Below are 23,058 nucleotides of genomic sequence, written 5' to 3'. Positions count from 1 at the left end.
GATTCTGTTTGTAGGTATATGCCGATTAAAAGTATTTTATATCTAAATAAAACGTGCTTATATTTTTAACTATCTCCACAGGCTAACTTTTACCAAACTGTCTCAACAACCACCTTCAAGTAATCCTCCGCATAATCACCACTGTCTTGGGGGTATCAAAAACGCTTCGGGGCAACAACAAGTCTTGTATGTGCGTACTGACACTGTTGCGGCAGTGACAGTCTGACCGAACTGAGAAAGCCAGAGGTGGAGGGCTTGTATTAACTGCTGATAATGTCGGACGAGGCGGTCCGACAGTAGTTCACACATCGGGGCGAGTGATGCTGCTGTCCCCCCGAGACTACCGGGGCACCCACGCCCACACGGAGCCCTTTCCCGCGGGTCCCCCCGCGAGGGGCGCGGTGCGGCTGGCGGGCCGAGGCGTGCCCCGGGCCCCGCCGCCCCCGCCCTGGCACGGCGGCCCCTCCGCCCGCCGCCGCGGCTCCGGGAGCGCTGCCCTGGCACCCCGCACCTGGCCCCACCCTGGCCCTCTTGGCCGGGAACGGCCCGAAGGAAAGGACGGGGAGGGTGTCGAGGGCTGGGGCAGGAGGGCTCAGCCGTGTTCCAGCAACTGGGGAAGGAGGGAGAGGAGAGGAGCGGAGGCAGCGCTGCCCTCGCTCGCACGGAGCTTTGCGAGTGGGGCCGCCAGGCACCTGTGGCGAAGGGGCCCGAGGAGCCCCAGCTGCGAGATGCTCCACGCCCTGGGCAGCTGGAGGAGCAACTGTGCGTGCTCTGCGGAGGGGTGAGGATTTTCGCTTTAGCCTTTGGTGGTCTCGCTGGTTGCCTTAGGTTCCCACGCCAGGGGGAGAGGTTTCGCTCGCTGTACTGAGGGATTTCTCCCACCCTAACGAGATAACCAGGGCAGGCGGGCTTTCCCACGGCGAGGAATTATCCCCGTGAGCCACAACAGGCGTTTCCCCCCCACACACACCCAGAGCGCTCCGTGCCTAGGTAGCGCTCGCAGGGTGCGTCTCTGGGAGGACTCCTGCCTTCTCACACGCCCAAGCATGTGCTTTCCAGGCGGGAGCGGCTCCCAGCGCCCTGCCCGCGGCCGGCAGAGACACAAGTGCGCCCTACACTCCATCACTACGGAAACCTCCGCTCCCGGCGTGGGTGTGCTGGGCACATCTTCCGTTCTGGGGGACATGGGGAACCAGAGGGTGTATCACACCGACATACACAAGCAATCACATGAGGTTTCTCTGAGCTCGTTCAGAGCGGGTTGAGAGGGGCGAGTTGCGGCAAGATGCCTCGGTGGGGCCATTCCTCCAGGTGGTCATTTACATCTCTCCATGAACGTGTTAGCTTTATACTGATGACCAGACGCGAAGAAAGAGCCCTGTCACAGATCTGCTGTTGCCACTTCTAAGTCGGACGTCTCTGGGAGCGGCTGCTCCCGCGGCGGGCGGACAGGGCAGCGGGCAGGGCAGCGGGCAGGACAGCGGGCAGGACAGGACAGGGCAGCGGGCAAGGCAGGACAGGACAGGGCAGCGGGCAAGGCACCGGGCAAGGCAGCGGGCAGGACAGGACAGGGCACCAGGCAAGACAGGACAGGGCACCGGGCAGGACAGGACAGGGCCGCCTGCTCGGCGCAGGGAGCGGGGGCCGCAGGGCTGGGCAGGGGGTGCAGCCAGACGTGCACCCGTGAACTGATCCAGAGGGATCACGGAGCACCTCATGGCTTTGTATCAAAAAGTTACACCTAGAAAGCGTGTTTCTTGTTGAGAAAGAATTTGCGTGCGGTTTGCGTGGGACCCTTACCCTCTGCCCTCCGAGCCCTCCGAGCTCTGCCTGGCCGAACATATTTGATTCCCCTTGGGGAGGCACGGCAGCTCGTATAAAAAAGACATTGTTGTCTTTGGAGAGCCCTGTGCGCACTTTCAAAAGCTGATTCTTGAGTTCCCAGCCCCCGCAATCCAGTTGATGAGGAAACGCTCTGCGGTCTTGGTGGCACCGTTTCCATTGGGATTGGCACCATTTGATTGACAAAGTCTCCCATTCTTCCACCTCTCGAGTGTTATCAAAAGGATTGTGTGGGGTCAGAAGCTATTGAAGGGACGTCCGTGTAGCCGCATTTCTGCAAACACGGGGTGAAAACCGTGCCTTTCTCATGAAAATGCTTCCACCAGGCAGAACGCATCTCATCTTCCTTGCTCTGCTCCTTAGCATTTCTTTTTAACTCGAGTGTTTTACTGAGCAGCATCACCAGGTAAACGAGTATGTCGCTGAAGGCAGCCTAGGCAGGGCTCTGTCGGGACGGCCATCCTCCCCGGAAGCTGGAGCAGCCATCTCTGGCAGACGAAACTCCGGTGGAGGGCTTGGAAGAAAAGGGAGAGTGAAGGGAGAGGACACCAGCGAGGAAGTTTTCTCGCCCGTTGTCCACGGTCTGACTTGCCCCGTTATAGCTCATTTGGGGCGGGAAAGCAGGTGCAGAGGCTGACCGGTTTCCTTTACACCGCGTCCATCTAGCTCTGCTAAAAAGTAGCTGGACGTGGGCGCGCCGGTGTGCTCCTGACTCAGCGCTCAGACGCGCGCAGGAGAGTTTCACCCGCTCCCCAGCAAAGGTGAACGGAGCGCTCTCGCATCGCCTTCCCTGTGCCAGACCCCGCGCAGAGCCAAGGCCCGACTGGCTGGGGATAACCCAACCGAGCGGTGTTTGGGAGGCGATTTAACCCGCGCCCATCCAGTGAGAGGATGAATAAGCCCTGGCAGGGCGGCGGGAGCCTCGGCCGCGGGTCCGAGCGCCGCTCCGCGCCCCGCTGCCGCCCTCGGGCCTACCCGGCTGCCCCACCGCCACTGCGGCGCACGGGAACCGAGCCCCTGCTCCTGCCCCGCTAATCGCGCGGCCACTCGCCGCCTTTCGCCTCTGATTCAAACCGACTGAGCCGTCGTTTTGGTGGATCCTGCAGTATTTAATTTTTTTTCCTTCCATCCACCCCCTTCTTTTAAAGGCTCATGAAGGAGGCATGGGGATGGAGTGTCTGAGAAATTCGGGGTGGAAAAAACCAACCTCAAACCCCAAGCAATCAAACCACTACGGCAAGGTCGAGTCTCTCTCTCTGTGTGGGAACAAAACCAAAGACCATACTCAAAAATAGGCGCAGAAATGGGAAAAACCGGGGCGAGGGAGGGGGGTGCGGGGGGGGGGGGTGCGGGGGGGTAGTGTAAAGAAATGTTCCAGAGATCTGGATAGATAAGATTGAAAGGTTTTAAAAGAAAAGAGGGGAAATGAGAGGTAAAACCCAAACGCCTTTCTAGCCCAAAGTCGCCCTTCTCTGCCTCTGGTGACCCAGCAGACTCACAAGCAGCCCACTTGGGGTATTCAGCCGTGAGGGAGCTAGTGCCGAAAGAAGCAGCTGAGATGATGTAAGAGAGCTGGAGGCCTGATTGAAGGAAAGTTCCCCCGATTATATTTGTGTGGAAAAGCTCACCTCTTGCAGAGCTCTAAAGTGTAATCAAGACTGAGGCTTACACTTGAAGGATGTTAACTCTCATACGGGAACCTACTTTCTCCTAAACGGTTTCTTGCCTAGTGAATGAGAGCCTCCCAATTGAAGCAAAATGATCCTTATGTACTAATATCAAGCACAGCCACAAAGCGACCGGCTATTTATGCTGCCACTTTAGACAAAGATATTTAGTTATTCCCGGGTAGCAAGTGCACTTTTGCATTTTTAAGCACGAACCAGCCGAGCACAAACATATTTACAAGTGCAATTACTAAATAGTTACTTGACACTTCAGAGTCCCAGGGTTAACTGTACCTTCGCTGTAATTTTCTTAATATTCAGGTAATCGCTGTATTAAATTGTGGTTGTCAGGGCCGTAGGCCGTGGTGTGAAACACTCAGGGGAGGTTTCTCTCCTCCGCCCGGATCACCCCGAAATATAAGCTTTGGAGACACTAGGCGTTGGAAGATTTCTTCAAAGACCCGAGTGACATTAGCTACTGGCTGCCCGTACGTGTGCGTGTGGCTGTGAATGGATCGCTTTTGTTTTCACACCGGATCCGAGAACAGATCCGAAAGTGCCAGAAATTGCAGTTTATTGGAAACTACAGGGAATTCATTGGCAAGGTCGCGTAGCAGATGACCAGAGAGGTCTTCTCCATCCAGCTCCCGTGCTGTATAAATAACCTTAGAAAGCAGCTTCAGCTTCAGAGGGACCACGAGAGACTGTGAGAGTCTTTGCCTTGGAGAATAACAAGCGACATTTTGCGCTAACCTATTTTTCATCGGTCTCTCGTCCCAGGCAATTAAATTACTGCTTGATTTTGCAAACTTGTGTCTTCCACCCCTCTCTGAGATATTAAAAAAAAAAAAATCCCTAGCTGAAAGGAATTTGTAGGTTTAGGGAGACGAACGATCCTTGCAATGAGTGTCTTAGGAGGCATAGAGAGTGTTTCCGAGATGCGAAACCCCAAGCGCTTGTTCAGCCCCAGCCGGCCGGGGCGTTTGACAAGCCAGAGCGGGGAGTGCGGGGCGCGGGGAGCTGTGGCCCGGAGAGAAACATCTGCCCTCCGCAGAGTTGTCCTCCCGGCGGCGGGGCTCCTTCCGGACCAAACTTAGTGGGGGAAGAGGGAGATTCTGTCCTTTGGCTTACTGGCATTCCACCCCGTTTCCCCAGCTCTCACAAAGGCTGGGCTGACAGCCTTGCCACCCGGGAGCTGTTTTTAAATCCTTTCACCCAGTCAAATGGTGGTCTTTTTTTGCTTTGCCTTCCATTTCCTGTCCACGATATTGTCACCCCGAGGAAAAAAAAAAAAAAAAAAAAAAGAGTTGTGCTCACGGGGTCTTTCTTTCTTTTTTCCCTCTCTCTCCCGTCCTCTCTGTCTCTCTCTTTTCCTCTTTTTTTTTTTCTTCTTTTTTTTTTCCTAAAGACATAAAAAAAATTCTGACAAGTAAGACTTAAAGGTGTTTACCTTGTCATCAGCATGTAAGCTAATTATCTTGGGCAAGATGTAGGCTTCTATTGTCTTGTTGCTTTAGTGCCTATGCCCCGCCTCTGGTGGCAGCCTAAAACCTGGCGTCTGGCTAAAACAAACGAAAGGCAGCCCTGAGCCTCCACTCAATCCAATTAAGGCGGACTTCGTCCACTCGGTTACGTGTACATCCAACAAGATCGGCGTTAAGGCAACACCAGAATATCTGGCAAAAAAAAAAAAAAAAAAAAAAAAAAAAGATTTGCCTCCCCTTCCTTTTTTTTTTTTTTTTTTTTTTTCCCCAGCCGCCGAATCATGTCGATGAGCCCAAAGCATACGACTCCTTTCTCAGTGTCTGACATCTTGAGTCCTTTGGAGGAAAGCTACAAGAAAGTGGGCATGGAGGCCAGTAACTTGGGGGCTCCCCTGTCAGCCTACAGACAGTCTCAGGTTTCTCAGCCGGCCATGCAGCAGCACCCCATGGGCCACAACGGAACAGTGACTGCCGCCTACCATATGACAGCGGCAGGGGTCCCCCAGCTCTCCCATGCTACGATGGGGGGCTATTGCAATGGGAACCTGGGCAACATGAGCGAGCTGCCGCCTTACCAGGACACCATGAGGAACAGCGCTTCGGCGACAGGATGGTACGGCACCAACCCGGATCCCCGCTTTTCCTCAAGTAAGTCGGCTCGGGGCTGGGTGGCCGAGGGGGGCTTGCCGCGCAGCTGCCCCGACACACCGCGGGCAGAAGGCACGGGGGGTCCGCGACAGGGCAAAAGTCGGTCTCAAACCCAGACGCGTCCCCCAAACCCCAAATTCCTCCTCCTGCCCGAGAATCGTACCCGGTCCTTCCATCCCGGCTGGTCGCACGTCAGCCTCCCGCGGCTGCTTTTGCGGGGCAAGGGGGTTGGAAGCCGGGCTGCGGCGGGGAGCGGGAGCCTGGCTCTCGCCGTCCAGCGGGGCGGGAGCGTGGCGGCCCGGGGGCCCGAAGGGAGCCGGCGGTGCCCGCCCGCCTGCGCGCTGCCCGGCACCGGGCGGGCGAGGGGGGAAGCCGGGCGCGCCGGGGCCGCGTCCCGGGGAGCGGCGGGGCAGCGGCAGAGTCCTCCTCTTCGGCCGGCGCCCGCGGAGCCGCCGTCCGCGGCTGCTCCCGCCGCGGCTGTCGCTTTGGGCACTTTGCTGGCCGTGCCCCGGGCAGGACGAGGGGTGAGTGATCGCCCCTATTCACCGGGGCTGGGCCGGGCGAGAAGGGGGCCACCGCGCTCCCCGGGGACGTGAGCCGCTGTTTGGAAGCGCGGTGCCCGAGGCCGCGGCCGGGGCTGGGCTGCCGGGGGGCTGCGGAGCCCCGCTGGGGGCAGGCGGCGGCGGGGCTGCCGGAGCGCGGGGCCCCACTCGGGCCGGGCCGGGCCGAGCCGAGCCGCCTAAAACGTGCCGCCTTCTCCCTTGCAGTCTCCCGCTTCATGGCGCCGTCCTCGGGCATGAACATGGGAGGCATGGGCAGCCTCGGCTCCCTGGGAGACGTGAGCAAGAGCATGGCCCCGCTCCAGAGCACGCCGCGGAGGAAACGGAGGGTCCTTTTTTCGCAGGCCCAGGTTTACGAGCTGGAGAGACGTTTCAAGCAACAAAAATACCTCTCCGCCCCGGAGAGGGAACATTTAGCCAGCATGATACATCTCACCCCGACTCAGGTCAAAATCTGGTTCCAGAATCACCGCTACAAGATGAAACGCCAGGCCAAAGACAAGGCTGCGCAGCAGCAGATGCAACAGGAGAACGGCTCCTGCCAGCAGCAGCAGTCTCCCAGAAGGGTGGCAGTGCCAGTGCTTGTGAAGGATGGCAAGCCCTGCCAAGCAGGCTCCAACACACCCACAGCAGCTATCCAGAGCCATCAGCAGCAGGCAGCTACAACGATCACGGTGGCTACCAATGGCAACAGCCTCGGACAGCATCAGAGCCACCAGACAAACAGTGCGGGGCAGTCTCCAGACATGGGACAGCACTCGGCCAGCCCTTCCTCTCTGCAGAGCCAAGTCTCCAGTTTGTCTCACCTAAACTCTTCTACTTCTGACTATGGCACTGCCATGTCTTGCTCCACCTTGCTATACGGTAGGACCTGGTAAAAGGATTAAACAAAGAAAAAGGGAAAAAAAAGGCAAAAAGAAAAAAGAAAAAAAAAATCCAACAAATTTTCCCAGTTACACAAATCTCTGTCCTCTCCAAACTACTGTGTGCTTTTTTATTCTTCTTCTTTTTTTTTTTTTTTTTTTTGTTTTCTTTTTTTTTTTTTTTTTTTGTTTCTTGTTAATGCTCTTCTCCCTTTCCCCCGTTTCGCTGAGTGGTCTCTGCGGACCTCTAAGAGAGAGAGACACTTTTTTTGTTCCATTTTATTGTTACTGTTGATGGTTTTGCGTCTTTATGTTTTTTCTCCCCCAAAGTTGTCCTATGGGGTGTATAAAAATATTCAGACTAATAACCATGGAGCAGTCTGCAGAAAGGGGACCATCTTTAGGCATGGTCTGAAGACTTGGATATCAGATGTACACTTTGCCAGCGTCTAGGACTTGCATGTAAATACAGAGATTTTGGGGGATGGGGTGGTTTTCCCCCCCAAAAAACGCATTCGCGTCACCCAGACACAAGAAGCAGCTTCCCCCTCCCCGGTCTCTCCCAGCCCGCCGCCAGGGCCAGCGGATGGAGACGTGGAGTCATCAAAGGCTTGGCTTTTATTTTCCTCCTTACGTTTGATGTGAACCTGTAGCTGTATAATGCTGTCAAAAGTTGGACTAAACCCATAGTTTTTAGTAGCCTGTATATTTTGTTGTAAAAAGAAAAGGAAAAAAATACAATCAACCAAACCAACCCCCACCTTTTTTATGGACAATGATCACCCCGTCGTAAATCCTCCGGCAGTTTGTTATTTGCGCACGCCGCCTTTTCCTGTTGTAACTTATGTAGATATTTGGCTTAAATATAGTTCCTAAGAAGCTTCTAATAAATTATACACGTTACGAATATTCTTTTTTATTTCCCCCTTTGGTTTCCTCTCCCGACGCTCCTATCCTTACATCTTCCTCCTTTTTTTTTCCCTTACCCCCCCAACCCCCGCCCCCCCTTTTTTTGACTTCTTGGTGGAAAAACAAGCCGGGATGTTGTCAGAGCCCGGAAGGCCCCTGCCCCTCCCAGGGCCCAGACCCTATTCCCAAAGGAGAGCTGGCCAGAGGGTTAACGGGATACAGGATCAATCCTCAGCGTGCAAACAGGACGAGCAAACGCGTGGGATTCACGAACTCGAGACCGAAGGAATCGAGTCCAAATTCATTAGCCCGATTATTTTTTGGGGGGTGAGGGTGGGGGCGGGGGGCACCTCAGCGACTTCTTGCTAGAGAAAGCAAAGTATTCCGGGACTAGAAATTCAAATGCCAAAGGCACGGAGGAGAAAGAAGGTAAAAGTCTAACGCCATTAGAAAAAAATAAAACAGCGAAGAACCTGCTGTCAGTATAGAACGTGAGTCCAATTTAAAGTGTCCAGTTTTAATACCTTGTAAGAACAAAAAAAAAAAAAAAAAAAAAAGAAAGATAATTTCTACCAGGTTTTCCTATGTACTTGTATTTTAAGGGAAGTACAGTCACCTTATTTATAATCAAAATAAAAAGATAGTTTATTGTGTACGACATGTAGTTTGAATTAACTTTCTTTATCAGGCTGTGTTTCATTTTCTACATTTCCATATATTTAATTTTGCACAAATCCAGCCCCACACGGCCGCGCAGGTTCGCCTGCAGAGCCCACGCCTGTGCTCAGGCGGAGGGCAGAGCGCGCCGCGGCTCGGTGGAACACACGGGCTGGCTTGGTCCCTTTGGGCGCTGGTTTTCGGGTCGCGCTGTTTCTCTAAGAGGGAGTTTGTTAGTTTGCTTGTGTGCTTGTTGGGGGTTGTTTTGTGCAGCCATGTGGGAAGTTTGTGGAGAAGGAGATGAGGAGAAAGTGCGTGCGCGCACGTGGGTGGGTGCGCAGAGGTGCGCGCCGGGCTCAGGCACAGAGCGTAAATACTATCGGGAATGCAAGGCGGTCAGACGGTAACTTTTCTGTAAATATATAAAGTACATGAAGCTAAACAGCTCGTATCTGACGGGTTCTAAATCCCAGTAATTCTCTATTTTTCAGGTCCCAAATATTCCTTTTGTGAGTGTAGCAAAATAAGAGGTATCCCCCTTCTAAAAGACCTCGTAGCGTGTTTTCCTTTGCATCTGCTGCTCGGTTTCGTTTTTTTATTTCCAAATCCATAGAAAGCGACCGCAGTCATTGAAACCCCTCGGAGTTACAGAGGTATTGCGAAATAATCATATTTTTGAAGTGAAAGAAAACAGGTTGCCTGGGGTGGAAACAACCCAACTTCCAATTTAAGTAGCAGCTTTTGAAAGCTCCAGTTCTTTATTTATACAAGATAGCCGGTGTTAGTCGGACACCAAGTGCTAGTCTGGCTGGAGAAAAAGGGAAGTACACGGAAGAAAAAAAAAGTATCGGATTCTTTCTGACCCCTTCCCCCTTATTTCTAACTGGAGGACATCACGTGTGTCAACAGGAATTTCGAGACCTTTCATTCTTTAGGTTATGTCCTAATTTATACAGCGACATTCTTAACTAACCCAAAGATTATTCAATTTTTTTTTTTTTTGTTCTTCTTCTGCGCAGAATATTCATTTCAGATCTATAGCACGGTGTTAAGCATGGCGGGGCATGGGTGGGTGGGGGGCGGCAGAGTGTCTGCAGCCGAGTGCTGTTATTTCTGCTTAAAGAAGAAAGTGTTGGACATTCCTGGTCCGTGGTGCAGAGCTGCCAGCTTCCGCGGAGGAAGCGAGAGCAGGGTTAACTTTAAGGATTTTTTCAAAATTAGGGTTAGTTTCTCCCGGAGTTTATACTCAAGACCGAGGGGAAAGTGCTCCGGTTAAGTCGACATTTCCCCTTCATACGTAATTAATGTGCGTTCTTTTAAACCTGGGAACCTTCAAAAGTGAGGAGCACCGAAAGGCATTAATACAGCCGAGAAATATTACAGCCCCCGCCCCCGAATATTGGAGTTAGCGTGTTTGATACAGATCCAGTCAGACTTTTCATTATAGACTTCGGGGGAAATAAAGTAATTTTATTGTGTCTCGACAACCTCATAAACACATATTTGGTGGTGGGTGTAATTACTGTAATGGATTATTATGTACACTGACTTATCTTTCTTAAACTAGATTTAGTTTCGATTAAATAAACTCGTTTCCACTTTGTCTGATGTCGGCTTAGTTTAAAGTCTGTTTACTTGTTCCACAGAAAGGTGAATTCATCTCTTTATTAAGCACTAGAGACCGAGCAAACACAGTTCAAACTGTATTTACATATCAATCAGGAGAAATGCAAACAAACTGCTCTTTAACAATTTTTATAGAGTTTTTTATGACATTGTGATACTGCCTTTTATCATATTTTTTTTTAGTAAACCAGTTATGCCTTGATTAGGATGAAGATATTTGAAGGGAGGGGTGTAAATACAGTTTAGTCTCCAGTCTCCCTTGAGAACACTTATAAGAACTTAGTTACTGTATAGCTTTTAAAAATTGAAATTAAAATATGTTCCTCCATCTAAACTCCTGCTTCTTCCAATATGCTGGTTTCCAGTCTCCCGGTAATCAATGCAGAACTTGGATAATGGGATGGCAAAGGGGAGGGGCAGCATGATTCAAATCTGAAATGATGGAAGAGACGCACGTTTCCCAATATAACTGCTTTATCCACGCTAGACCATGGGCACCCCGTATTTTGAGAGATAAAAGGATCTAGTGAAGAATGGCTATTCCCTCCCACTCCACCTCTGCCTGGCACTACTAGTAAGCGTAGGAGAATCACGGAGGGCATTTTTTCCTGCTGTAAACAGGAATTCATTCTCAAGTTCCATGAAGTGTGCGTAAAGTGGCACAGCAGGCTGTGGGGAAAAAAAAAAAAAAAAAAGAAAACAACAAAAAAAGAAAGCAACAACAAAAACCACCCCAAACTAAACCCCAAACAAAACGCAAACCCAAACAAAAAAAAAAAAAAAATCCCAAACCCTAGCAAAACCACATCACTGCTACGGCCAAAACAGCAACAATATCAAAAGTGTTTTCCATACAGGCTGCTTCATTTCAGAGCGGGCTCTGGAGCCGGGGGCGGCGGGGCTCCCCCGGGCCCTGCGGCGGTGTCACCGCACCCGCGGACAGCAAGGGATGGGCAGCTGATCCAAAATACATCGCCTGCATCTCGGTTCAAAAGGCAGCGCAGGACCTTGAGACGGTGTTGAAAGTGCGGATCCCAAACAATGTAATCTGAGACAGCCCTGAGATGACACCAAGAAAAGTTGCCACGGCTGGGAGGGGAGGGAAAAAAAAAGTATTTTAGGAGTTTTGTAGCGCAGCGCAGGTAAAGGGGCCTCGCCGGGAAGGCAGCCCCTGTTCAACTTTTCGTGACCGCTCCTTTAGCCTTTACAAAGGGGATCTGGAGTTAAAGACTGAGTGACTTCTGAAGAATTTAAGTCCTTTCATAGCCGTGTCGGGAGCAAAGCTGAGAATTTTTTTCTCTGTCTGACCTGCTGTTCCTCTCATGATCCCCATCAGGGGGGAAAAAACCCCCTCAAAACTCTAAGTTAATGATAATACTGTTTATATGTATCAAATGTGTACAGACATCTGACCCAGTGCGGCTGCTCCTATGAGGTAGAGAGACGACTGTCCCTGGCAAAATGGTGAATAATGTGAAATTACTTTTCTTCCCTCCCTCTCTCTTTTCTGGCTGCAAGCACATTAGGGAGCAGGTAAGGTCAAAGTTTTCTATATCCTATTTCTCTCAAAGGCTTCTGGTCAGCGTTATAAATAAGATGGTGTAAAAGATGTATTGATATAAAAAGAAACTGAAATTCGTTTTGAAGTTTAAAACAACTTACGACACAGAAAAATTCTTGGGAAACCTATAAATGAAAACTGTAAAATATAACATTTAATCTTCGATGTAAAGGCTTTTCTTAGAGGGGGGCGAAGAGGGAAATAGTTTTTGTTTTTTTTTTTTTTTTTTTTTTTTTTACCATGACACAGATTGACAAGGAAAAACATTTACAAATGGCCGAATGCATTACTTCCGAAAGACGGTGTAAATCTACTGTCCTGAGCTGGCGTATAGAACTGGAAAAAGGATGAAAATGTATATTCTAAAAATATTTACCAAGATACGTACGTCAGTTTTGACTGGCTGGCTCCATTTCTCATGTTAACAACTATATCTGAAAGAGATGACAACTTTTTTCTCAAAAATATTTCTATTCACTAAACACAGCGGGACTTTCGGAGTAATTTTGAATTATTTTGTAGGCTGTGCTTCTTTAGCAAATGAATTGACATGGCAGGTTTTAGTGATCGTACATGACTTACTGAATTGATTCAATGAGAACTCCCCATATCATCCTGAGCAGCGCTTCATCAATACAGGGGCTCCTTAAAGTGTAAGGAGTAAAGGAAAAGAATAAAGCGCGTGTTCATGAGGTGGGTTGGTTTGCGGGGTTCTTGGGGAGGAAAGGGGGCTTTGTTTGTTTGGATTTGGGTTTGTGATTGCGGATTTTTTCGGGTTTCTTTTTTGTTTTTGTTTTTGGTGGGGTTTTTTCCCTTTTAAAATTAAACGATAGTTGCATTGCTTAGAAAACTGAACAAAGTATGAGATCGTCACTTCCATTTGTTCTGGGGGATTTCACCGGAGTTCTTCTCGATCAAGCATATTTGGGCAAGAGATAGTGCGGCAAGTAATAACGTGCGACAAGCATATTTGGGCAAGTAATAAGGTGACAAACTTACAAACGCCTGGGATCGTAAGGGGAGCAGACTATTTTGCTTCACATCAAAGGTGTTACTGAAGTGGCTGAATAATTTCAGCGTGTTACTGACCTAATAATGTGAATCTGGGACACAATTTTTTCCAAGTTCCTCTCGCTGCATTTGTTTGTTAAACTTTTTGTTTTCAGTGCTGCTGCTTCTCAGAGAAGCTCTTAAAATAATATCTTTAACTTCACCTCCTTCTTGGTCTCTGCTTTTGCTCTTACACTGCTCTTACACTCTTAACAAACGCACTTTTACTACTGCGAACTAGGGTGCTCGGAGCTCGTCCTCTGCACCTCTATCTGCATTAGTTCACTTCAGAGAGAAAAAAACCATATGGATGGCCGATGCGGAGCGCTTAGTCTACACGTGTGCGTCCATACGCCCATTATAGCTATAGATGTGTACGTCTGATAAGTGTACCTAAGCTGATGTGCACGGCAATAACTGTGGAATCTAGGCACCAGAAGCAGGCAGGAAAACTCTTACTTTGAAGAAGCACTGCCCGCCGGCCCGTGTCTGCCCTCCGCTATTAATTTTACACTAGGGAGACCCTCCCTGAGCTTTCCGCCCGGGCCCGCCGGGGCTGCCCCGCCGGAGGGAGCGGAGCCGCAGCGCCGGAGCCGGGCCGGCTTCCCCCGAGCCCCGCGCTCCTCCGTGCCCGCCGCCCGCCGGGAACGCCCGGCTCGGTCACAGCTGCCGCCGCCGCTCAGGTCTCGGCTCCCCGTCGAGGGGAGCGGGGTCGATCCTGCCCTTGGCCAGCGGGCTCTGCACCCCGGCCCGGGGTCCCTTGCGCGCCGAGGACGGGCTCTGACACAGCGCCGAGGCTTTGCCGCCCTCGCGAGTCGGCTGCAGCCCAGCGGGGTTCCTCTCCCGGGGGCTACAGCCGGTCGAGAGCAGCGATTGTCTCCCTCTGCACTCTCTTATGCCGGCTATGGCAGGCTCTGCCTGCGCTGCCAGGCTGCCAGGCTGCAGGTGCTGTCGGGCAGAGCCAGCTGTGCGCACCCACCGCCCCTCTCGTCCTTGGCACTGGGGCGATGCCCAGGCGGGAGGGCTGCAAACGTCGGGCCAGGAACCCCTTTGACTTTCGTCCAAGCGCTGCTCCCAAACGCCCTGACAAGGTGTTGACCGCCTATGGCGCCTTGCCGTAGCTAGGGCGAGTGGCATGGGGCTCGGGGACCCGTCACTGCAACACACACCACACTTGCCTAGCGGGGTAAATGGCAGGGAAGTGCGTGGCACCTCCACGGTAACCCAAAAAAGATCGAAGACGGGATGCGGCGGACGAATTTACGTCTTCGCAAAGGTACTGTGCGAGTGCGGCAAGGACGGAGGATAGGTCCCAGCACTGTCATCTTCTGCGCTGCCAGGAGTTTCCTGTGGCAGCCTCTTTGGAGGGACCCTGCCGGATGGTACCGGGCCGCCGCTGCCCTCGCGGTGCTCGACGGAGAGGCGGCCCCGACCCTGACTGCCCGGCCAGCCCGGCCGCGGGGGCTCCCCGCGCCCCCCAGGCACCCCACCCCATCCCAGCCCGGCTGCGTTTGGTTGCTTTAGGTGGGGCAAAGCAACTCCCGAGGGAGCACCGGAGAAAGTTTGGGCGAGCAGAGGCGGGACGACGGTGGGTGGGAGCGGGGCAGCGCGGACGGGCAGGGCCGCTCCCCTCCCCCAAGGGGGGCGCGGCGGGGGAACCCCTCTTCCTGCCGCCGATTGTTCTCCCCAGGGGGAGGGAAGGTGTCCGCCTTCTGCTCGGTCTAGATGCCTCTTTTCTCTCATCGTTTTTTAGTTACTTTTCCGAATTCGAATGGATATTCTTCGGGAGATATGGCAGGGTTTAAAGCTCTCATTACATGTCAATAAGATAAACCTCTGCATGGAGGTTGTCCCCATTCTTCGGTGTGTGAGCAATAGCTGTTGCTGCCTGGCTCTGACTTTTCCATGGGCACATATACACAATCTGCTTGTCTTAAATACGTCTTCCGCTCTCGGAACCCAGACCCGGGAACTGCGTTGTCCCGTGGGGCTCGGGAGGGTGCCGGTGGATGGTGTATTTTGTGCCCGGTGTCAGGGGAGGCTGTGCGTGGAGGAGCGCCGAGACACGCCGCGCTTGTGGCAGTGGCGAGGCGCGGGAGCTGCGCTGCCGTGGGGAGGCCGGGCGAGTTCTTGTCGTGGGAGTCTGGGCACGGCGTGGGCTGTGCACAGAGCAGGCTCCGCTCTGTGTGTGTGTGTGCGCAGGGGAGTGTATGTGTGTGTGTGTGTGTGTGTGTGTTTGTGTCAGTGCATCGCCTTTCCACAATGGTAGTGCAATTATCTAGCTGAAACATTCACAAATGGCAAAAAGTTGCAAAATAGATCGACCTCCCTGAGACGAGAAGGAGCCAGTTACAGAGCCGTGCAACCATCATGGTTTTCTCAATACATTTTATACAAGAGGATCTAGCGAGTGATTCCGATTCAATACACATAATCAGTTTGGAAGTCCTATTTCCATTTGAAAACAGGCCTATTTGCAATCATGAGGGCCGGACACGCTATAAGATACAGGACGCATTCAGAGTAGGTGGTAGGTGAGAGAATCTACAAACAAGCACCAAATATTTTCTTCCTGCTGCAGACCATTTTTTTCCACGATGGTATTAATCACAACGTATTTTTGATCTATATTTTTAGCATATCCTTTAATTGCTTTAGAAAGCAAGGTTTTGACCTACAGAGTGAGTCCCGGTGGAAAACACACACACAAAACAAAAGCTCACCAAGTAAAAATAGTGATTGGAAAAGCCTGTTGATTGTCCCATCAATCGCTTAGGGTTAACAGTAATTTAATCAAAAATTTACGAGGTAAATAATCCCTAGGAAACGATAATTAATTTTTTCAAATAAGGCCCAAAGGTGGGACAGGTGCAGGGGGTCTTAGAAGGAGCTACCACCCGCCAAGCCCAGAGCCCGGCACCGAAGCCGGCTCTGCTCCGGAGGAGCCCCATCCGCCGGGCCGGGACCCAGGGCAGCACACGCACCCGCCCGCGGGGGCCGAAGCAAACCGAGACTCCCCGCGGCCGTGGCCCTCGAGAGCCGCGACCCGTCCTGCTGAGAGGGTGGGGAAAAGAATGCGCAAAAGTCAGACCGCAAAGCTTTGGGGTGATATGGCATCAGGGAGGGCAGACCCCCTCTCTCACCTCGTCCCCCCACCCCTCCCGCAGCCATCCCTTCTTCAAGCAGGCACCGCACTTCCCCCGCCTCTTCTTGCTCTAGAGCATTTTTTCTTATTCCTCAAGTGCCCGTAGCCAGGAGAAAGCCAGGAGGCCTGCGCGTCCTCCACCATAATTATCCCGCCGATAGAAACGGGCAAGGGAGCCGAGGCTCGCCTGGGGGTATCCAAAGGCGGAACACAGGCGCTCCGAACCCCGCTCACAGTGAATTAATCGGCGTTTCCCATTTCCCTCATTTACGTGTTTTTGCGGCGGGGCGCACCGCCGACGGAGTCGCAGGAAGCGGCCCGGCCCAATCCGGCCCGGCCCGACCCTTCGCCCCATTCTCCGTTTGCGTTTTGAAGGCAGACACTTGTTTCTTATAGTTAAATAGCGTTCCCGTCCCAGTCACAGCAGTCCTGCTTTCCCGGGCTCCCACCCTCCGCCACACTATTTTATTGTCTTCCACTTTAAAGCACCAAATCAGCTGTCGGCAAGGGCGGGGGGGCGGATATGTTAAATAAATAAATATTTGAATAAATAAGGCAATGTCGTAGAAATCTGAATTAGCCTTACAAGAGGCACAAACTGTTATTACTGACTTGCAAGCTACACACACACTGACGAGGATGACAGGGATGACAGGTGGGTTTGTGTGGAGCACCGGGGCTCGGCGGGCCCGGCGCTCTCCCGCCGGCTGGATCCGCGGGAGGGGCAGCTCCGGACAGAGCTCCGGGACCCGCTGTTCACCCAGCCCCTTCTCACTCCGTCCCCCACGACCTGCAGCCCCTCCTTCTCCCGTGCTATAATAAAGAGCCGGGAAACTTCTCTCCACTGGGATTTTTAGTTCGCTTACTCCAGCCCGCCAAGGAAGACCCGCATTCCCCCCTCCGCGCCAGCTCTTTAGGTCTGAGCCCTAATTAGGACTCGGGCCAGACAGCCCGGCAAGGGGCCGGGTGCTGGAGGCCCTGAACGGTGCTTTGAACAGAGTCTTCCCCGACCCAAGGCTTCACAGCGACAAACCTGTTCTGTCCTGTCCCTCTTTCAAAAAGAAAAAAAAAAAAGACTGGGCACTGATCACTCGTGGGACCCTTCCTATGACCAGCCGAGCAACGGGGCCCGGGAGCTCCTCCGGGCTGGCTTCACATTCACGATAGAAATTTGGTCGTGGGGGGAAGCTGCTGGCCAGTTTCTAGCAGGAAGGGGCCCGAGGGGCGCCGCGGGGCTCCGAGCCGCTCAGCGGGATTGCACTCGCTGTGCCCGAGCAGGGCTCCGCGGTCGCCGCTGCTTCCAAGGGAGAGCTGCTTTCCCATGCCCAGTGGCTGGAGCTGATTCACGCACAAAGATCGCGGTGTGGGGAAGTGGGTATGGGGTGCGAAAAAGGAGAAAGGAAAAGGACCAACTCGTCCTAGGAAAAGTTACTGCCCAGCAGAACTACCGATGGTTTTATTCATGCGACGTGTCCCACCAAAATATATGTGATAATCGTGGGGAGCCAGGAGTAGATTTTGGGCCCACGTGTTTTTCTCCTCTCCTTAAGACACCCAGTTGAATCGCGCCGAATTTCTCGTCACCTGGGAAAAACACTCCAGGGTTCTCAGCAGAACAGGGAAACGACTCCGATTCGATTTCTTTTTTTACGCAATTCCCAAAGAACAGTCTAGTTCTTTGTGCGTGTGTGTGTGTGACCAATATCCAGAGATATATCGGGGGACAAAACTTTACCCACATCGGTGACAGTCCCGAACTAGGAAGACACGTTACCCCCAGAAGCATCGCGTGTTTTCAGTCTCTTATTCCAGTTGTAATTTAAGAACTACTCCCATGTCCACCGCACTTCGGCAAAAGGAATAGGCGAACGTTTTAGGAACAGAAGTGACCTAAAAATCAGTCATGCTACAAGTGCATGTGTGTGCCCTGTGTTAGTGCAGACCTTCTGCAAAATTGTGGTGTATGCATATACTCTGAGGTGTGTGTAGATGCGTCTTCGCAAGAGTGTGTTTGTGCAGAAAAGCGTTTATTTTCCCGTTGAGTTATTCAAACGTACAATAGAGAGCCGCACTAAATCAGGCTGAGATTTGCCGGGAGATAGGGTTAACTCAGTATACAGAGAGCTATGAGGGGAAAAAAAGGTCATTAAACCCAAAACTTATCACAGGGTCGTAGAAAAAGCTGTGTATTTCTGTGTATCGCTTGCCAAAGTGCAGACGGACCTTTAATTCTTCTTTATTTACATATTCGTTTGATTTAAATATTCACTCCTGGACAGTGGTCAAACTATCGATGGGATGGACGTATTCCAAGGCATTTTGAAAAGACACCGACCGTTGTTTTAAGGTCCCTGCACGGGTTTTTAAATGAGGGAACCGGGAAGAAAAGAAAAAAAAAAGAAAAAAGAAAAAAAAGAAGAAAGCAAAACGGCACTCGTCCAAATGACTAACATTAAAAGAAAAAAAATCTGTTGCTAATATTTCAAAGAACAAAGGGATGGATAATTCTTATGGTCAATGAATACAAACTAAATACCAAAAGCATCTTCAGAAATAAAAGCGAGCAGATAATGGATTTCATTAAATATTTCACATTTTAAAAATTATACCTTTTATATGTACTTGTCCTTAACCTTTAAAAGGAACTGCTGTAAATACAAGATCCGTACTTTCTCTAATAGATTTTAGTAGGAGCTGGTGACAGAGAACTGATTTCTTTTCTATTAGGCTTTAGTACATCTTTGTTGAAGGCCTGCAGAATGACCAGGGATTAGATTTGCATCTCTTAGACTCCCTGTGTGGTCTTTGTAAGGAGCTTGTAACTGTTAAAAATGACTTGTTAGGAAGCGTGTGGGCTCTCATCTCTTTGCTTTTGACAGAATGATTGTGAAATTCAGATTGTTCTTATAGGCTTTAGCCTGCAGATTCCACCTGAGCCTTAAGCAATTAGAGCTTAATCTCAGTGCAATCATATTTGAGTTAGAATTTATTGCACTTTGTTTACTTCAATTAAAGAGCTACAGAATATTTCGGAGCAGTTTTTAAGCGATATTCTCCAGGCAATAGTTAATTTTTTCAACCCTTGAATGTTATCCTTACCGCCCCATCGCTCGGCGGTTTGGAGTGCAAAGCACTCTTCGGGTTTCCCGGGCGAAAATGAATAGGAAACAGCAGGAAAGAAAAAACAAGCTGAAATTCCTGGCGACGCGGAGGGGAGAAGATGCCTGCTGCATCCCTTTCTTCGAGGAGCCGGCGGGAGCGCGGCTGGCCGCTCGGCCGGAGCGCTGCGCCTGCGAAGGGAGCCCTCGGGGCGGGAGGGGCGAGCCGTGCCCGGGCCCGGGGCTCGCTGCCTCTGCGGCGGTGCCGGCCGCGCCTGTCGGTGCTTGCGGGGCCCGGGCCGGGCCGGTTCCGAGGGGAGTCCCCGCTGCCCACCCCCGCCCCGCCCGGCACGGACAGCCCGGGCGCGTCCCCGGCGAGGCGGCTTCCCCGTGCACCCCAGCGAAGCGACACCTAACCACGCCACCTGCCTGCCGCTGGCCGAGACTTCCACCGGCGGGCTACGATGGTGAAACGGGAAAAATACACGCTCAGAGGGGTTATTTCCTCGCTTGTATGACAAGTTTCTATTTGTGTTCAGGTTTCATATGGACAGCCCGAGAGGGATGCTTTTACTACTGACATTCACATAATTACGGTTTTCAAGTGCCATCCACTCATTCCTTTCTTCTTTTTTTTTTCCTCTTTTCTCCCCACCCCCCAACCCCCCCCCCCCCCAATCATTAGGGCTTCTTGAAAAGTCTTTATCAAATCTCTGTGAATTCAACTCAAAACTTTTCAAAAGGCTTTAAAATTTGAGGTTTTTCTGTTTTAAATCTGGGGACAATTTTTTTCTCCTCATGTGAGAGAAATATTTGCCATGGGTATACTCTCAGGGCCCGATCCTTTTCCTGCTGAAGTTACTATGAGAGACCTCCTCCAGCTCTTAGCAGAATAGGATCAAGCCCTTCCATGCTAATAGAGGTTTAATAGCATCAGCACATGCCCAACAACCACCATTATAACCTTGACCCGGTCAGGTGCAATGATATTACTCCTCCTAAATTTATCCTGCATTTCCTTGGTGACAGCAAACAGCTCTCTATCACCTCTCACAACCCACAATAACCTACAGGCAGTGATACCAATAACTCACTGGTCTTTTGTTATTCTTTTCCCTAGGAAGTCTAATAAGTAATAATAGTGAAAAATAAAAAATAATCACATCCTTCATCCTATCTGCATCCTTCAGCCCCATCAAGCTGTACTGCTCAGAATGTTTCAGCCTGATGGTGACTGCTGAAGTACTCAAATTGCCATCTTTCTGAAAATGAGCGAGTTACCTCTGAGTAGCCTTTGCCGTGATGTTGAGTGTGGAATGAAGTGCTGGAGCACAAGAGTCCCCATGTGTACCCTGCTCCATAACTGTACTGCTAGGCTTGCTCCATTCGCCCTGAACATTTCTTTGCAGGGAGCATTGGGGTAGTCTGGCATTATCACTTTAAAAACTTTGTTTCAGGGCTGTTAGAGGGATATCAGCCTGACCTTTCTTTCTTGCAGGATTATTTTTAAACCTCAGATTTTTACTACTTTCTTGGACATGCCATGATTTACAATTTGTCTTTTGCTTTCAGCCCAATAGCCACAGACACAATTTTGCCTAACAAAACTTTATATTTGCTTGAAAGGATCTCTATATATTTCTGCATAATAAAGTGCTCTTCAGACCTTTCCTATAATGTGGAGATACATTTACCAAATAATCAGTGCTCTAAGAAAATAAAATAGCGGAATCCGAGAATACTCTCTGCAGATTGTAGGATGCTACAAACCAAATTATTTTAGTGCTAAATTTTTTTTTTTATTAAAATGATGCCATGCAGGCAAAAACATTCTCTTCCTGAAACAACAGGCAATTCTTGCCTTGAAATATTGTTAAACAAATGAAACCAACTCAGGCCACAGCTTAATCTGTTTTACATCAGGCTTGAACAGAGCTGAACTAGTTCAAATGACAAGACTATTTTGGTTATCAGTCCAAGAATAACCCTGTATCTCTGCTGCTCCTCATCTTTCCTCTGCTTGCAGCACCTGTGCTTGTGTGTGTGTGGCTTATTCACTGAAGGCAGAAAGATCTGGACTTATGGCAAAGTAAATACAGCAAAGGTTCTACTTTGACAAAAGAAATTGACAGCTTCAATACTATCCTTGCTTGAGACAGAACCAAGAACTAGAGAAGCAATAAAGGAGGTAGGAGGTAGAGGTGACACTTTTCTCAACATGCATGTATTGAAAAATGCTTATAGAAAAAGAAAAAAAAAAACAAAACAGGGAGAATCAGGCATTTTCTTCTAGCATTATCTCACACAGGATTAGGATAATGAGAGAGGCTGCCGTAAGAATGGAGAGCAAGCATGAAGAAACAAGCCAGAGCAATGCTAACATGCACAAAGCTCTGCAAAACCAGCATGGCATCCTGTTCTCTAAAAGACTCCAGACTTTATTAGAATTAGGAAGCAGCTGATCAGACTGTAGGCAAGTGACCTCAATTCAGTCTATTTGAATGATTTTGACACTTCATGAAGGAAGAACAGGTTTTACAACACAGTAACACGGAAAAGTTACGTGCTGAAATCGAGAAGGGAGCAAAGGGGTCTTAAGCGATAAGTCCCTGAATTATGCCTAGAGGCATACCAGTAGGCTCTTTTGATATGGAAAGTGAAATACGACCTGCAACCAAAAACTTCCTAGCATGTGGAGGAAATCTTTCCCACTAGAGAAAGGGTGGACCCAGTTATCAAAACCAGGTCTGTAGAGAAGTTTGAGAAAGGTCTTCAAAACATGCAAAAGTGGCCTTGTTTTCCTTGTACTGAAATTAATGGAAAAGCTTTCTTGGCTTCTAAAGATGAAATTATGTTATCCCTTTAGTGAGTATTTTTGGGAAGCTCAGAGGTGAGAAGAGATTTGACTGCCACAGAAGCCAGTAACAGCCAGTCAAAAACCCTCAACACAGCTGCACACAGAACAACGTTTTTTTATAGAGTTTTTTTTTTTTTTTTAATTTTGCTTTATTCTGAAGTCCTCTGTGCTACAGGTACACTTAAGTGAAGAAGTCAAATTAGGAGTTTTCCTGTTTTCCTGCTTTTTTTTTTTTTTTTTTTTTTTGCTAGGGTTGTTGTCCCAAGATCTGTCTTGGACAGATCTATTCTGGAGTGAAGCCTGATGCATCCAATTCTGGCTTACAGATTCAATGCACTGGGATTTCTTATGAAACAGTGAGAAATTTGTCTGTAGGAAGGAAGACCTCAGTGACAAAAGCATTTCAGTATTTTTTCCTGTTCCTCTTCTCTAACAATTTAGTTAAGTGAATCCCAGATGTCAAGACTGCTTTGTAAGACATAAGCTGTAGGACAAACATGTCCACTAGCCATATAAATAATGGAAACACATTATTTGTAATCTTTGACTTTTCAATATACAATCTATGCAATCTTTATTATTGATTGTTTTAAAACTAATGCACCCAGAGTAATGAAATAAGTATATTTTTTCACATTTTTCAGTAGAAAAAATATGCTTTGGTCCCAATATGAATTTTGTCAAGAACTGTGAAAGGTAGATGTCTCTAAAGTGGACAACAGGTTTCAAAAATGTATTTGCAGTCATATTCTTTCTGGGTGCCTTGTCTCAGCCTATTCCAAAATACTCAGGAAAAAAAAGTGAATGATCCAGAGTCTGCTTGGCAATGAAGAGCTTGCACTGTAATATACAAAAGTACCAAAGCTTGGAGGAATAAGGAAAGTGAGATAGTGTATTCTGGAAGTTCTCTGCTAATCTTCACTGACTGAAGTGAGGAAAACTTCTTCCACTCATTTCCAGTCATGTGCTGCACCAGTAAAACCCAGGCTCTAATGAAAGGGTAAGGCTCATAGAGGTGTGTGAGGCTATTACAGCTTAGACAAAAATCTAAAGGGCAGGAAAGAAATGAGGATGGTGTGAGTATTCAAAGG

The 23,058-nt window shown here is 49.9% G+C and overlaps 1 protein-coding gene across 1 annotated transcript; it reads left to right on the top strand.

The window, feature by feature from the left end:
- The first annotated feature begins 595 nt into the window (after window positions 1-595).
- NKX2-1 (NK2 homeobox 1) lies at window positions 596-7,163 on the top strand. The gene is made up of 3 exons (XM_058807549.1): window positions 596-781; window positions 5,265-5,641; window positions 6,409-7,163. Exons 1-3 carry the CDS (start codon window positions 729-731, stop codon window positions 7,077-7,079), a joined length of 1,101 nt encoding a protein of 366 aa, XP_058663532.1. The 5' UTR covers window positions 596-728; the 3' UTR covers window positions 7,080-7,163.
- The last annotated feature ends 15,895 nt before the right edge of the window (window positions 7,164-23,058 follow it).

This window comes from Ammospiza caudacuta, chromosome 6 (genome assembly GCF_027887145.1).
Source record: "Ammospiza caudacuta isolate bAmmCau1 chromosome 6, bAmmCau1.pri, whole genome shotgun sequence".
NCBI lineage: Eukaryota > Metazoa > Chordata > Aves > Passeriformes > Passerellidae > Ammospiza > Ammospiza caudacuta.
This window is presented reverse-complemented; position numbering and strand designations above follow the sequence as displayed.